Source organism: Muntiacus reevesi, chromosome 17 (genome assembly GCF_963930625.1).
Source record: "Muntiacus reevesi chromosome 17, mMunRee1.1, whole genome shotgun sequence".
Taxonomy (NCBI): domain Eukaryota; kingdom Metazoa; phylum Chordata; class Mammalia; order Artiodactyla; family Cervidae; genus Muntiacus; species Muntiacus reevesi.
In genome coordinates, this window is record NC_089265.1 from 36,616,989 (window position 1) to 36,633,382 (window position 16,394).

General features: G+C 41.4%; 1 protein-coding gene across 3 annotated transcripts in view; it reads right to left on the reverse strand.

The window, feature by feature from the left end:
- Positions 1-16,011, reverse strand: part of RIC1 (RIC1 homolog, RAB6A GEF complex partner 1) — a 144,682-nt gene extending 128,671 nt beyond the window's left edge. For all 3 annotated transcript variants that reach the window (XM_065908324.1, XM_065908325.1, XM_065908323.1), the window contains exon 1: positions 15,635-16,011. In XM_065908324.1, coding sequence (XP_065764396.1) covers positions 15,635-15,778 — 144 coding nt within the window. In that variant the 5' untranslated portion in view covers positions 15,779-16,011. The remainder of the gene's footprint in view (positions 1-15,634) is intronic.
- Between the last annotated feature and the right edge of the window lie 383 nt (positions 16,012-16,394).

A 16,394-nucleotide genomic window follows, 5' to 3' on the forward strand; every position in this document is an offset into this window, starting at 1 on the left:
ACAGAGAAATGAAGGAAACAATACAATTCACCATTGCAACAAAAAGAATAAAATACTTAGGAGTTTATCTACCTAAAGAAACAAAAGACCTACATATAGAAAACTATAAAAGAGTGATGAAAGAAATCAAAGAGGACACAAACAGATGGAGAAACATACCCTGTTCATGGATTGGAAGAATCAGTATTGTCAAAATGAGTATGCTACCCAAAGCAATCTACAGATTTAATGCAATCCTTATCAAGCTACCAATGGTATTTTTCACAGAACTAGAACAAATAATTTCACAATTTGTATGGAAATACAAAAAACCTCGAATAGCCAAAGCAATCTTGAGAAAGAAGAATGGAACTGGAGGAATCAACCTGCCTGACTTCAGACTCTACTACAAAGTCACAGTCAACAAGACAGTATGGTACTGGCACAAAGACAGAAATATAGATCAATGGAACAAAATAGAAAGCCCAGAGATAAATCCATGCACTTATGGACACCTTATCTTCGACAAAGGAGGCAAGGATATATATACAATGGAAAAAAGACAACCTCTTTAACAAGTGGTGCTGGGAAAATTGGTCGACCACTTGTAAAAGAATGAAACTAGAACACTTCGAAACACCATACACAAAAATAAACTCAAAATGGATTAAAGATCTAAATGTAAGACCAGAAACTATAAAATTCCTAGAGGAGAACATAAGCAAAACACTCTCCAACATAAATCACAGCAGGATCCTCTATGACCCACCTCCCAGAATATTGGAAATAAAAGCAAAACTAAATAAATGGGATCTAATGAAACTTAAAAGCTTCTGCACAACAAAGGAAACTATAAGCAAGGTGAAAAGACAGCCTTCAGAATGGGAGAAAATAATGGCAAACAAAGCAACAAAGGATTAATCTCAAAAATATACAAGCAACTCCTGCAGCTCAATTCCAGAAAAATAAATGACACAATCAAAAAATGGGCCAAAGAACTAAACAGACATTTCTCCAAAGACGACATACAGATGGCTAACAAACACATGAAAAGATGCTCAACATCACTCATTATCACAGAAATGCAAATCAAAACCACAATGGGGTACCATTACACATCAGTCAGAATAGCTGCTAGCCAAAAGTCTACAAGCAATAAATGTTGGAGAGGGCGTGGAGAAAAGGGAATCCTCTTTCACTGTTGGTGGGAAAGCAAACTAGTACAACCACTATGGAGAACAGTGTGGAGATTCCTTAAAAAAACTGGAAATAGAACTGCCATACGACCCAGCAATCCCACTCCTGGGCATACACACCGAGGAAACTAGAACCAAAAGAGATACGTGTACGCTAATGTTCATCGCAGCACTGTTTATAATTGCCAGGACATGTAAGCAAACTAGATGCCCATCAGCAGACGAATGGATAAGAAAGCTGTGGTACATATACACAATGGAATATTACTCAGCCATTAAAAAGAATACATTTGAATCAGTTCAAATGAGATGAATGAAACTGGAGCCCCTTATACAGAGTGAAGTAAGCCAGAAAGATAAAAACCAATACAGTATACTAATATATATATATGGAATTTAGAAAGATGGTAATGATAACCCTATATGCAAAACAGAAAAAGAGACACAGATGTATAGAACAGACTTTTGGACTCTGAGGGAGAAGGTAAGGGTGGGATGATCTAAGAGAATAGCATTGAAACATGTATATTATCAAGTGTGAAACAGATTGCCAGTCCAGGTTGGATGCATGAGACAAGTGCTCAGGCCTGGTGCACTGGGAAGACCTAGAGGGATGAGATGGGGAGGGAGGTGGGAGGGGGGATGGGGATGGGGAACACATGTAAATCCATGGCTGATTCATGTCAATGTATGGCAAAAACCACTTCAATATTGTAAGGTAATTCAGTTTAGTTCAGCCACTCAGTCGTGTCCGACTCCTTGCAACCCCATGAATTGCAGCACGCCAGGCCTCCCTGTCCATCACCAACTCCTGGAGTTTACTCAAACTCATGTCCATCGAGTCGGTGATGCCATCCAGCCATCTCATCCTCTGTCATCCTCTTCTCCTCCTGCCCTCAATCGTTCCCAGCATCAGGGACTTTTCCAATGAGTCAACTCTTCACATGAGGTGGCCAAAGTATTGGAGTTTCAGCTTCAGCATCAGTCCTTCCAATGAATACCCAGGACTGATCTCCTTGTAGTCCAAGGGACTCTCAAGAGTCTTCTCCAACACCACAGTTCAAAAGCATCAATTCTTCTGCGCTCAGCTTTATTCACAGTCCAACTGTCACATCCATATGTGACCACTGGAAAAACCATAGCCTTGACCAGACGGACCTTTGTTGGCAAAGGAATGTCGCTGCTTTTTTAATATGTTATCTAGGTTGGTCATAACTTTCCTTCCAAGGAGTAAGCGTCTTTTAATTTCATGGCTGCAATCACCATCTGCAGTGATTGTGGAGCCCAAAAAAATAAAGTCTGACACTGCTTCCACTGTTTCCCCATCTATTTCCCATGAAGTGATGGGACCTAATGCCATGATCTTCGTTTTCTGAATGTTGAGCTTTAAGCCAACTTTTTCACTCTTCTCTTTCACTTTCATCAAGAGGCTTTTTACTTTCTGCCACAAGGGTGGTGTCATCTGCATATCTTCTGCCATAAGGGTGGTGTCATCTGCATATCTGAGGTTATTGATATTTCTCCCAGCAATCTTGATTCCAGCTTGTGCTTCCTCCAGCCCAGCGTTTCTCATGATGTACTCTGTATATAAGTCAGGGTGACAATATACAGCCTTGACGTACTGCTTTTCCTATTTGGAACCAGTCTGTTGTTTCATTTCCAGTTCTAACTGTTGCTTCCTGACCTGCATACAGGTTTCTCAAGAGGCAGGTTAGGTGGTGTGGTATGCCCATCTCTTTCAGAATTTTCCACAGTTTATTATGATCCACACAGTCGAAGGCTTTGGCGTAGTCAATAAAGCAGAAACATATGTTTTTCTGGAACTCTCTTGCTTTTTCGATGATCCGGTGGATGTTGGCAATTTGATCTCTGGTTCCTCTGCCTTTTGTAAAACCAGCTTAAAGTTCTCAGTTCACGTATTGCTGAAACCTGGCTAGGAGAATTTTGAGCATTACTTTACTAGTGTCTGAAATGAATGCAATTGTGCGGTAATTTGATCCTTCTTTGGCATTGCCTTTCTTAGGGACTGGAATGAAAACTGACCTTTTCCAGTCCTGTGGACACTGCTGAGTTTCCAAATTTGCTGGCATATTGAGTGCAGCACTTTCACAGCATCATCTTTCAGGATTTGAAATAGCTCAACTGGAATTCCATCACCTCCACTAGCTTTTTTCGTAGTGATGCTTTCTAAGGCCCACTTGACTTTACATTCCAGGATATCTGACTCTAGATGAGTGATCACACCTTTGTGATTATCTGGGTCGTGAAGATCTTTTTTGTACAGTTCTTCTTTGTATTCTTGCCACCGCTTCTTAATGTCTTCTGCTTCTGTTAGGTCCATACCATTTCTATCCTTTTCGGGTCCATCTTTGCATGAAATGTTCCCTTGGTATCTCTAATTTTCTTGAAGAGATCTCTAGTCTTTCCCATTCTGTTGTTTTCCTGTATTTCTTTGCAATGATCGCTGAGGAAGGCTTTGTTATCTCTCCTTGCTATTCTTTGGAACTCTGCATTCAAATGGGACTATCTCTCCTTTTCTCCTTTGCTTTCCGCTTCTCTTCTTTTCACAGCTATTTGTAAGACTTCCTCATACAACCATTTTGCCTTTTTGCATTTCTTTTCCATGGGGATGGTCTTGATCCCTGTCGCCTGTACAATGTCACGAACCTCTGTCCATAGTTCATCAGGCACTCTTTCTGTATCAGATCTAGTCCCTTAAATCTATGTCTCACTTCCACTGTATAATCGTAAGGGATCTGATTTAGGTCATACCTGAATGGTCTAGTGGTTTTCCCTACTTTCTTCAATTTAAGTCTGAATTTGGCAATAAGGAGTTCATGATCAGAGCCACAGTCAGCTTCCGGTCTTGTTTCTCTGACTGTATAGAGCTTCCGCATCTTTGGCTGCAAAGAATATAATCAATCTGATTTTGATGTTGACCATCTGGTGATGTCCATGTGTAGAGTCTTCTCTTATGTTGTTGGAAGAGGGTGTTTGCTATGACCAGTGCATTCTCTTGGCAAAACTCTATTAGCCTTTGCCCTGCTTCATTCTGTACCCCAAGGCCAAATTTGCCTGTTACTCCAGGTATTTCTTGACTTCCTACTTTTGTATTCCAGTCCCCTATAATGTAAAGGACATCTTTTTTGGGTGTTAGTTCTAAAAGTTCTCGTAGGTCTTCATAGAACCATTCAACTTCAGCTTCTTCAGCATTACTGGTTGGGGCATAGGCTTGGATTACCGTGATATTCAATGGTTTGCCTTGGAAACAAACAGAGATCATTCTGTCGTTTTTGAGATACGAAATATACCAGATACTCATCCTAAAAGACTGATTTTTCCGGGACTTCAAATGCCATTACTCGTACTCTTTTGCTGTGGCTGCTACTACTTGTTTACCATGTATATGCTATCCAAACAGCTGCCAGCCACTACTAAAACTTAAGTTGTATTACATCATACTAAAACCCTTCAAATGGCTCCCCATCTTGCTTGTTAAAAGCCAAGTCCTCACAATGGCCTATAATGCCCTGCATCATCAGTGCATGTCCCTTCGCCCCACCCCCAACCTTGTCTCTGACGTATTTCTTAAAATCTTCTTTACTCATCTTACTCCAGCCACACTGACTTTCGACTCTTCTACTACACTGGTGTCACAGCATGCAGTTCCTTCCTCAGGACCTTTGGACTTGGCATCACCCTTACCTGAAAAAATTTCAATCCAAGATGCCAGAGTACGGACATGTGCTCATCTTCTGCGAGAACTCCAACATTAAAACTCACTGCAAACAACTGTTGACAGGAGAATGCTGGATCCCACCAAAAAAAGATACCCCATGTCCAAGGGCAAAGGCAAATACCCAGCAAGACAGTAGGAGGGGCAAAATTGCATTTAGAATCAAAACGCATACCCACTAGAGAAGCTCAGAGGGCTCAACCAAAACCTTGTGCACACCAGAAGATGTCACAGAGACTGAGCCAGACCTGCCTTTGAGTGTCTGAGTGTCTCCTGCAGAGGTATGAGTCAGCAGTCGCCTGCTGCAGGCACAGGGGCTCTGGGTGCAGCAGACCTGGGCATGGCATAAACCCTCTTGGAGAAGGTCGCCATTAACCCCACCATACAGCCGCCAGAACTTACACAGGACTGAAGAAAAAGACTCATGGAGGGCACAAACAAAACCTTGTGCGCACTAGGACACAGGAGAAAGGAGCAGTGATGCCATAAGAGACTGACCCAGATGTGCCCATGGGTGTCCAGCAGTCTCTGGAAGAGGTGTGGGTTGATGGTGGCCTGTTGCAGGGTCAGGGCAGTGTGCCACCATTATTTTCATTTCTTTCACCATAGTTTCGCCTAAGGTCAAACATCAGGGAGGCAACACAGCCCCAAAACAGAAAATTCGATTAAAGATTTACAGAGCAGGACCCCGCCCGTCAGAACAAGACCCAGTTTCCCCCCAAGTCAGTCTCTCCCATCAGGAAGCTTCCGTAAGCCTCTTATCCATCAGAGGGCAGACAGAAGGAAAACCACAATTACAGAAAACTAACCAAACTGATCACACAGCCTTGTCTAACTCAATGAAACTCTGATCCATGCCATGTAGGGCCACCCAAGATGGACAGGTCACAGTGGAAAGTTCTAAAAAAACATGGTCCACTGGCAAAGGGAATGGCAAACCTCTTCAGTATTCTTGCCCTGAGAATCCCATGAACAGTACGAAAAGGCAAAAAGATAGGACACTGAAAGATGAATTCCCCAAGTCAGTAGGTGCCCAATATGCTACTGGAGATCAGTGGAGAAATAACTCCAGAAAGAATGAAGAAAACAGAGCCAAGGCAAAAACAACACCCAGTTGCAGATGTGACTGGTGATGAAAGTAAAGTCCGATGCTCAAAAGGACAATATTCCATAGGAACCTAGAATGTTAGGTCCAATCAAGGTAAACTGGAAGTGGTCAAACAGGAGATGGCAAGAGTGAATATCAACATTTTAGGAATCAGTGAACTAAAATGGGACTGGAATGTGTGAATTTAACTCAGATGACCATTATATCTACTACTGTGAACAAAAATCCCTTAGAAGAAAAGGAGCAGCCCTCGTAGTCAACAGAAGAGTTTGAAATGCATTTCCTGGGGGCAACCTCAAAAATGACAGAATGATCTCTGTTCGTTTCAAGGCAAACCATTCAGTATCACAGTAAGCCAAGTCTATGCCCCAACTAGTAATGCTGAAGAAGCTGAAGTTCTATGAAGTGAAAGTCAAAGTCACTCAGTCGTGTCTGACTCTGCGACCCCATCAACTGTCCATGGAATTCTCCAGACCAGAATACCGGAGTTGGGTAGCCTTTCCCTTCTCCAAGGGATCTTCTCAACCCAGGGATGGAACCCAGGTCTCCCGCATTCCAGGATTTTTTACCAGCTGAGCCACAAGGGAAGCCCAAGAATACTGGAGTGGGAAGCCTATCCCTTCTCCAGAGGATCTTCCGTACCAGGAATCGAACCAGGTTCTCCCACATTGCAGGCGGATTCTTTACCAACTAAGCTATCAGGAAACGGTTTTATGAAAACCTAAAAGACCTTCTAGAACTAACATCCCCCAAAAAATGTCCTTTTCATTATAGGGAACTGGAATGCATAAGTAGGAAGTCAAGAGACACCTGGAGTATCAGGCAAATTTGGCCCTGGAGAACAAAATGAAGCAGAGCAAAGGCTAAGAGAGTTTTGCCAAGAGAACACACTGGTCATAGCAAACATCCTCTTTCAACAACACAAGAGAAGACTCTACAGATGGACATCATCAGATGGCCAATACTGAAATCAGACTGATTATATTCTTTGCAGCCAAAGATAGAGAAGTTCTATATAGTCAGCAAAACAAGATGAGGAGCTGACTGGCTCTGATAATGAACTCCTTATTGCCAAATTCAGACTTAAATTGAAGAAAGTAGGGAAAACCATTAGACCATTCAGGTATGACCTAAATCAAATCCCTTACAATTATACGGTGGAAGTGACAATATAGGTTCAAGGAATTAGATCTGATAGACAGAGTCTCTGAAGAACAATGACAGACATACTGATCAATAGAACAGAAAATACAGAAATAAATCCTTACATTTATGGTCAATAGATTTCTGACAAATATGCCAATACAATTCAATAGTGAAAAGAGTTTTTCTAACAAATAATGCTAAAGCAATCGGATCTATACGTAAAAAAAGAAACTGATCTTAGATCTTTACCTGAAACCATACATAATAATCAACTCAAAACATTTGACATATGTATAAGAGCTCAGATGATAACATTTATAAAAGAAAATACAGAACATGTCTGATCTTGTACTGGCAAAAGGTTTCTTAGATACGACACAAGAAGCATGACTCATAAAAGAAATGATAATCCAGACTTCACCAAAACCAAACCTTTTCTCTTCAGAAGGCCCTATTAAGAAACTGAGAAGACAAATCACAGACTGTGATAAAATACATGCAAGCCATATCTGATGAAGAATTTGCACCTAGAATATATAAAGAGCTCTTACAACTGAATGAGACAAATGCTCCAATGATGAAAGTGAAAGAGGACAGTGAAAAGGTACATTCAAAACTCAACATTCAAAAAACAAAGATCATCACATCCAGTCCCATCACTTCATGGGAAATAGATGGGCAAACAATGGAAACAGTGAGATACTTTATTTTTTTGCTTTCCAAAATCACTGCAGATGGTGACTACAGCCATGAAATTAAAAGACACTTGCTCCTTGGAAGAAAAGCTATGGCCAACCTAGACAGCATATTAAAAAGCAGAGATATTATGTTGCCAACAAAGGTTCATCTAGTAAAAGCTATGGTTTTTCCAGTAGTCATGTATGGATGTGAGAACTGGACTACAAAGAAAGCTGACCACTGAAGAATTGGTTTTTGAACTGTGTTGTTGGAGAAAGCTCTTGAGAGTCCCTTGGACTGCAAGTAGATCAAACCAGTCAATCCTAAAGGAAATCAGTTGTGAAGATTTATCTGAAGTACTGATGCGGAAGCTCCAATACTTAGGCCACCTGATGCCAAGAGCTGACTCACTGGAAAAGACCTGATGTTGGGAAAGACTGAAGGCAGGAGGAGAAGGGGACGACAGAGGATGGGATGGTTGGATGGCATCACCAACTAGATGGACATGAGTTTGAGCAGGCTCCGGAAGTTGGTGAAGGACAGTGAAGCCAATGTATTGCAGTCCATGGGGTTGCAAAGTGTTGGACACAACTGAGCAACTGAACTGAACTTACCTGAAACGTGCTTCTCTCAGATACCTACGCGGCTTGGTCACTTAGTTCTTTAAGGTCTCTGCTGAAATGCAACCTCCCCAAGAAGGCCTTCTCCAACCATCTTTGGCTAAAATAACAATGCTACATGAACATTCCCTGACACTCTTACTCTGCTCTTCTCCATGGCACTCATTATATTGACATATGGATGTGTTTGCTGCCTGTCTCCCCTCACCAAAGCAGAAGCTTCATGCAGGCAGGGAATGTTTCTGTAGACTGTTGACATCCTGGCACCAGTGTCTGGCAGATTTGACATTCTGGCACCAATGTCTGGCAGAGTAAGTACTTAAATGTTCATTTTACTGTGTTTGCATAAGAAGTTTTCAAACTTTCCTTGTAGTGTCTGTATAGTGGGAAGTTAAACAGGGACTCAAGGCTTCTAGAAATGTATATTTTCCAGCTTTCATGGATTGGTACTAGAGACTCCCAACAAGTAGCTCCACATTAGGTCTACATTCCATTCCACTAGGATCTGAAGTAAAAGGGGGGGAATCCAGTCACTAAAATCTCTTCCACTACACTGAGGGAACTGACCATGAGCACTGAACTCCTTCCTTTCCATCTCACCTCAAGGTCCTCTTTTCTCACAGAAAAGTCAGGGGTCCTTGTAATACTGTGCCATAACTTGCACAGAAGGTTATGGGGTTGTAGTTAACCCAGGCTTACTACATTTCAGTCTTAGAACCAAATCTCTTCAGAGTGCATGTGATAACCAGAAAAGAAAGCCTTCTCAATCACAGACTTGAATCTTATAGAAGCTTTTATTTCAGTGATTAAAAGATGTAGTAAATGGAAACTACTGATTGACATTAAGCATGCACCTCTACTGGTACTGATATTAGTTTCTGACCGGCCCAAATCTTAATTTTTTTCATTTGGGAACATCATTATTTTGAACCCTGATATACAGGGTAAGTTAACATCTTCCTTGTAGCAGTTTAGTATGAAAATTATGTTCACTGGCTAGATACCTTTAACTAAAGGCCGCTAGACTCTCAGGCAACTTGTACTAGTTTGAGACCATACTTTAGATAAATAAGTGAATCACAGTATAAAGGAGGGAGATAATCTAGAAAGCTGAAATGTAGTGTATGAATAGTCCATACATTTTTTTTTCCAGCACTGATAGTCAAACACTAGACAAGGAGGCAAACACTAGATAAGGAGGACTATAGTGAAGAACCAAATTACTCTTCCCCTACTGCTGCCCTTTCTGAGACACACATAGATGTATATTGATCTCTTCAGAAATCTGAAATGAATCCACACAAATAACAGATTACCTATCCCCGGTGGCTCAGTCGGTAAAGAATCCGCCTGGAATGTGGAAGACCTGGGTTCGATCCCTGGGTTGTAAAGATCCCTGGGAGAAGCCAATGGCAACCCACTCCAGTATTCTTGCCTGGAGAATCCCCATGGATACAGAAGCCTGGCGGGCTGCAGTCCACGGGGTTGCAAAGAGTCAGACACGACTGAAAAACTAAAAGCACACACATGTGGTCCCACTAACAAATTATAGATCACATCAATATAAATACACACTGGGAATAAGGAGTTCAACTGGCTATATATAATACTGCACAGTAATTTAAGTTCTGGCAAGCTGCAGATTACCTAATAACTAAAGAAAGACCCTTTATAAGGTAGCACTTCCACCACCACCCTTGCCCAGCTTTAATGAGATACAATTCACATAAAACACTGTTTAAGATGTACAACATGTTGATTTGATGCCCTTATACACTGCAAAAAGATTACCACCAGTCTTAGCTAACACATGCATCATGTTACATAATTACCTTTTTTTTTTTTGTAGAGAAAACACTGAAAATCTACTCTCATCTAAGCAACTTTCAAGCATCTAATACAATATTATCAACTATAATCATCATGCTGTACCTGAACTTATTCAGTTTACAGCTTGAAGTTTATGCTCTCATATCAAAATCTACCCTTTCCCACCACTCCCCAGACCCTCATATCCACCATTCTAGTACGTTTCTATCCATTTCACTTTTTTAGATGGCATATATGTAAGTGATATATACGTAATTTGTCTTTGACTTATTTCACTTAGCATAATGCCCTCTAGGTCCTTCCATATATGCTGCAAGTAGTTTAAGATGTCCTTTCTCATGGCTAAACAATATTCCATTATGCATATATACTATATCTTCCTTATCCATTCATCCATTGACAGATACTTAGGTTATTTCCACATCTTGGCTATTATGAGTAACATACTACTTTTCTAATATAATTTGGGCTGGGTGTAATAAAAAAGCACTTAATTCACCTTAACTCTTATAACCCTAATACAATTTTTTCTGATTTTAAGTTGTAATTTAGTATCATCACATTTTTAAAGTTACATGTCAACATTTAAAAATCTTCAAATCATTAAAACTTGAAAAAAGTATGTTATGCATAGGACAGTTATCTTAAATTCATTATTTTTAAAATGCTTATTAAACATCTTTGTGCAAAACAATACAAAATAAGATTACTTGTAAATTAACATAATATTGTAAATCAATTATCCTTCAATTAAAAATAAATAAGATCACTTCTGCCCTCTAGAAACTTATAAACCAGTTGGAGAAATAAACCAAGTGTGAAAAACTACACTACAAACAGTACTGTTCATTAAAAACAATGATCTCAATGAAAAACAGTGTTCGTCAAAAACAATTACAGTAAATAAAGAATGACTTGAAACAGGATTTCAATAGAAGCTAAGGTTTGGGTAATATTCTGATAGGCAGAGACAGGGCAAGAGAGCATTTCAAGAGAGAAAAGTCTCTGATATTAATCTAAGGAGTTTGAACCTTATCCTTTAACCAACAGTGAACCCTAAATGACTTCCAAGCAGTGGGTTTTTAAGGGAGGCTCTTTGGAGGCATTAACAGAATAGGGTTGAAAGCGAGAGATATGAGAGAGCTGGAAAAAATACAGGTACAAATTGTTGGGTTAACCAAAAAGTTTGAGTTTTTCCATGACAACTTAACCTATACATCTGATTGAATATCTGTCTCATTGTTTTCCATTATTAGTACACAGCAAAAAGAGGATAAGTTTTCACTCAGGGTTGCTCAAAGACAATTTATTATATTTCATAAGTCCAGTAATTCTAACTATTTCAGCTTTTTATTAGCAGTGATAACTCACAAAATTTTCATTAACAGACTAGCATCTTTGAACAGAATGGTTTTCTCTCACATACAATATGTCCCCTTAATCCTTTTCATACACTGCCTATTAATACTATCTTTTTCACAGAAAGTGTTCATATATTTAAAATAATCAATGACCTGAAAATTAAGATAAGATTAATTTAGAATTATAGCATTCTAAAGTATCATTTTGTGGTTAACAGAGACTTTTATATTCAGTTAAGTAGTATATTAAAAGAATAATTCTAGGCTCTCTGATACAGTACAAAACACAATTTATCTCATACAACCCCCATGTCAATCATAAATCATAATGTGCTTTAAACAGTAGCTTCATCTTCAAAGCCGAAATCAGTCCTTTTACAACACCCTTGGCAGAAATACATCATCAACTGCTCCACCAAGTAACTCGCACCTCTAGCGCCCCAATCTAACAGACATACCAAACCTTTTTGGAGTCCCCTTTTTTGGTTCCAAAATATATGAAAATGATCTCTGTTGTAAATTCAAGTAGTTTAAAACTCCTAAGTATAATCACTAAGTAGAGAAAGCAAATTTACACCAACACGTTACAATGAAAATGAGTCACACCCTCAGACTAAAAATGAAATCAAAAGCAAAATGACTATCAACAGAAACTCTTAGTTATCGACACATCTAAAAAGCACTTACTACACTTCTCAAATTGGAAGTCAGGAAAGAATTTTGAAAAGATATGACGATAACACTTGGATCCCAAACAGCTACGTAGGGTATACAACAGTCACTATAAGAGGTACATAAAAGCTCACTAGAAGACCCACAAAATGCACACATTATTCTTAGAGATTTTATTTTACTGTTTTCATAGCCTCATCTCTAATCAACATTTTCCAGGCAGCTATTCTTTTAGACATTAAAAAAAATAAATAAATAAACAGCTAAAGTATTAAATGCACGTTCCTCCCACAAGGCTAGTTTTCTCTTTTTAAAAATGCATTCCTCCTAAGTGAATTTAACTTACTAAAAGAGCCCTAACAAAATTTTAAGAAAGCAAATTGTGTTACATCCTCACATCTTTTTGAGCATGTTTCTCCATGTCTCTAAATGCCCTCAAGCTGCTTTTAAGACCTCAAATTCCATAAAACCCTTCTTCAGATCTTCAAAATTCGCTTTATTCTGTAAAATTACTTGCATATACAATGTCTCCAAAATCAAAGCTTTCATGTTCTCATGCAAACATTTTAAACCCATTCACTCTAAATTACACAGGAATGACTGATAGCTACTCAATTTAGCTAGAGGTCTTTTCACTTTTAAAAGAAGTTTGTTAACGTAACTTACATAGGTTTAACTTACATAGTTTAAGTTTAGAAATTTAAAAAATCAAAATAAACACTGGAGTCTCGCACCTGTTTCCCCATTCACCCAGTTACAGACTTTAAAATCATCTCGTCCAATACTTGATTTCTAAAGTGACGGTGATGTCAGAGTTCAAAGTTAACCATAAGTGAACTTACAGTACCATGGAGCCTCCTCTAAGGTATTCCTGAATTTCCTTTCACATACTTCTGAACCCATACACTCTGTACAACCTAAATTTTTGCACAATTTTAATGATAGTGACCCCAGCATTTCTATAGAAGGTAGTTATCTGTGTGCATCATCAGAATTTGAAGGAAAGGAGTATGACAAGTTTTACGTTCCAGGATTGCCGTAGATTTGTTTAGTATCTCAGTCCAAAAGAAAAACAAAACACAAAAAAACCCCTGATATTCTCAATATCCACAATATCCCTAATAAAGTCAAGGAACATTCTTGTTTCTTTTACAGATAAATAAAGTAGCCTACAGGCTTCTGGTCTATTCTTCTTTCATATTAAAGTTATGCTGTGTACTGCACTTAGTTGCTGTTGTGTCTGACTGTCACCCCATGGACTGCAGCCTGCCAGGCTTTTCTGTCCATGGGGATTCTCCAGGCAAGAATATTAAGAGTGGGTTGCCATGCCCTCCTCCAGGGGATCTTCCCAACCCAGGGATCACACCCACATGTCCTGCATTGCAGGTGGATTCTTTACCGGCTGAGCCACCAGGGAAGCCCAAGAATATAAATGTGAGTAGCCGATCTCTTCTCCAGGGGATCTTCCCAACCCAGGAATCAAACCGGGGCCTCTAGCACTGCCAGACAATTCTTTACCAACTGAGCTATGAGGGAAGCCCATATTAAGTTTAGTTATGCCTAAAATTAAGTTGTGTTAGTCGCTCAGTCCTGACTCTCTGTGACTCAATGGACTATATAGTCTGCCAGGTTCTGCTGTCCATGGAATCCTCCAGGCAGGAATAGTGGAGTGGGTACTGGACATTCCCTCCTCCAGGGGATCTTCCTGACCCAGGGATCGAATCCGAGTCTCCCGCATTGCTAGCAGATTCTTCATCGTCTGAGCCACCAGGTGTTGGGTGATAAAATTAAGTTAGGCCTTTTTTGGAGTTAAGGAAAGTTATATTTCAGGCTTTACAGTTTGTTACATTAGAGTGAAATTATGAACTAAATTCAGAAGGCAATTTAAAATTCACCTTCTAATTATTTTTTTCTTTATATGCCTTAAAAATAATATATACAAACAAAAAAAGAAATTACTCAAGTGGCATACATGATGTAAATGAATCAGTATCTCATTTAAGAACCAGATGATATGCAATACATAAAAACATGCAATCAAGCACCAGACAGAAGTGTCACATTGTTGTTTGTGACAACAAAACAACACAAAGCCCTGTTTTGTTCTGAGATGTATTTAAAAATTAAATCAGCCGAAACTTTATGGCAAACACTATAATTTAAAACCTAACTATTTCAGTCATATAAAAGATACCAGAAATACCTAAATCTCATCATTACTTTTACCAGGGCTGTGTGTGAGGATAGTCAAGCGCCTTACAGGCATTCAAACAGTCACACAGATGTGACAGTTTTAACTAATTTGATTAAACCCAGTATTTCACATGTATCTAACAAAGCTAAGGTCGAAACCTATTTCCACCTGGTAAAAATCAGCTTTCAACGGATAACAACTTCACTCTGACATAGATTAGCACCGCCTTCTCTTGGGAGGGTGGGGGGAAATTTTTATCCTCTATTCTGTTGCTTATAAACAGACCTGTAGCAGCGTTCAAGAAAAATAAGGAAATCCAACACTTATTTTTTAAGTTATTCTTTCAACCACTCACTAATTAGATACAAGAAATAAAAAAGCACGATTCACATAAAGCAAAAACATAACACCGGTTCAAGCGCTTCCCAAATCTTATTACTTCCAGGTGCGAGTACCAGGAGGCTAGCGGACAGATTGAGTCCCACTTCCGCTCCTACTAACCCCCCTATAATTCTCTACAGAAGAGTCCAAGAGCTGCAGAGAAAATAACTGACCTAAAAGTGGAGAGAAGTTGGGGTAAAGCGAGGAATTGGGTTACCAGACCTTCAGTTAAAAAAAAAAAACAACTCTGGCTGTAGTTGCTAGAAATGTTATCACCGCATGTCAAGTCTGGCACTGACTGGGTAAAGCCCAACAGGCTTTCCCCAACTTCAAAACAATGGCCTTTAAAGCAAGGTAGGACTAGGAATACAACAGCGACCAGATTCCTAATTGTGGAAAGTTTAAACAAATTTGTTCCTCGGCGAATGGGGGAAGAGAGAGGAAGGAAAGTCTGGACTCGGCCGAAGGAGCGCGTGGGGTCCGCACTGTGCGCGGCCGCCGGCCCAACGCAGGGAGGTGCAGGGATTTGGGGCAGCAGCGACGGCATCCACTCCGGAGCCCTGGCCAGAGGACGTGTCCAGATCCGGGGGTTCGCGCAGCCAAGGGGGTGGAACAAGGACGGCGAAGACGAGTGGGTCTGGTGCGAAGGGGCAGGGGTCCCAGACTCTGGGTGGAAGTTGGGGGCGGGATTGTGCCGGGAAGCCGGGAGGAAGCGGCGAGAGGCTCTACTTACCCGACTGTACCAGATGCTGAGGCGAGCTGGGGCCAGTACGGCGAAGAAAGTCCTCTGGGGGTCGGACTGAACGTGGAAAGGCGCCTCGGCCGGGCTCCCCAAAGGGCAGAGCAGCCTCTTGGGCCAGCCACTCAGGAAATACATGGTCCGCGCGGAGCCTCAGACGCCGCGGCGCCAGGCGGCCCCCGGCCCCGTCCGTCACACTCAGCGGCCCAGGGTCGGACGCCCGTCTCCCACACCGCCACCGGCCGAGTCGGCGGCGGCGCCGGTGGCAGCTCCGGGCATCTGCCCTCTGGCCGGGCCGGGCCAGGCCGACACTACGCTAAGCGACGAAGGCAACCCAGCGCAGACGGGGCCCAGTGTCGGGGTAGGAGGCGGAGGGAGAGTCTGGATGGAGAGGGGGCGGGAGGAGCTGGAAGTCCCGCCCCGGCCCTGGCCCCGCCCCTTCCTCGGGCCGCACTGGCGTCACCACGCCGCGCCGCGTGTGTCTTGCCTGGGAGGGCTGCTGCGCGCGTGCGTACTGGAGGTATCTTCGCTCCCCTCTGCTGTCTGAAACTCCGCCTTGGGCTTCAGCTCAACACGCATGCGCTTTGCCCTCCTCTGGCTCCTCTGCGCCTCCCAATTGCCATGTAGGGTGTATAGTCCGGGCTGGCAGGCAGGACTAGTGCCTGAGACTCGGCGACAAGTGGGCCGAGCTGGCAAGACGCAGCTACTCGGCGACTACGATCTGGGACCGCCCCTTGCCTGGCCAAATTTAACT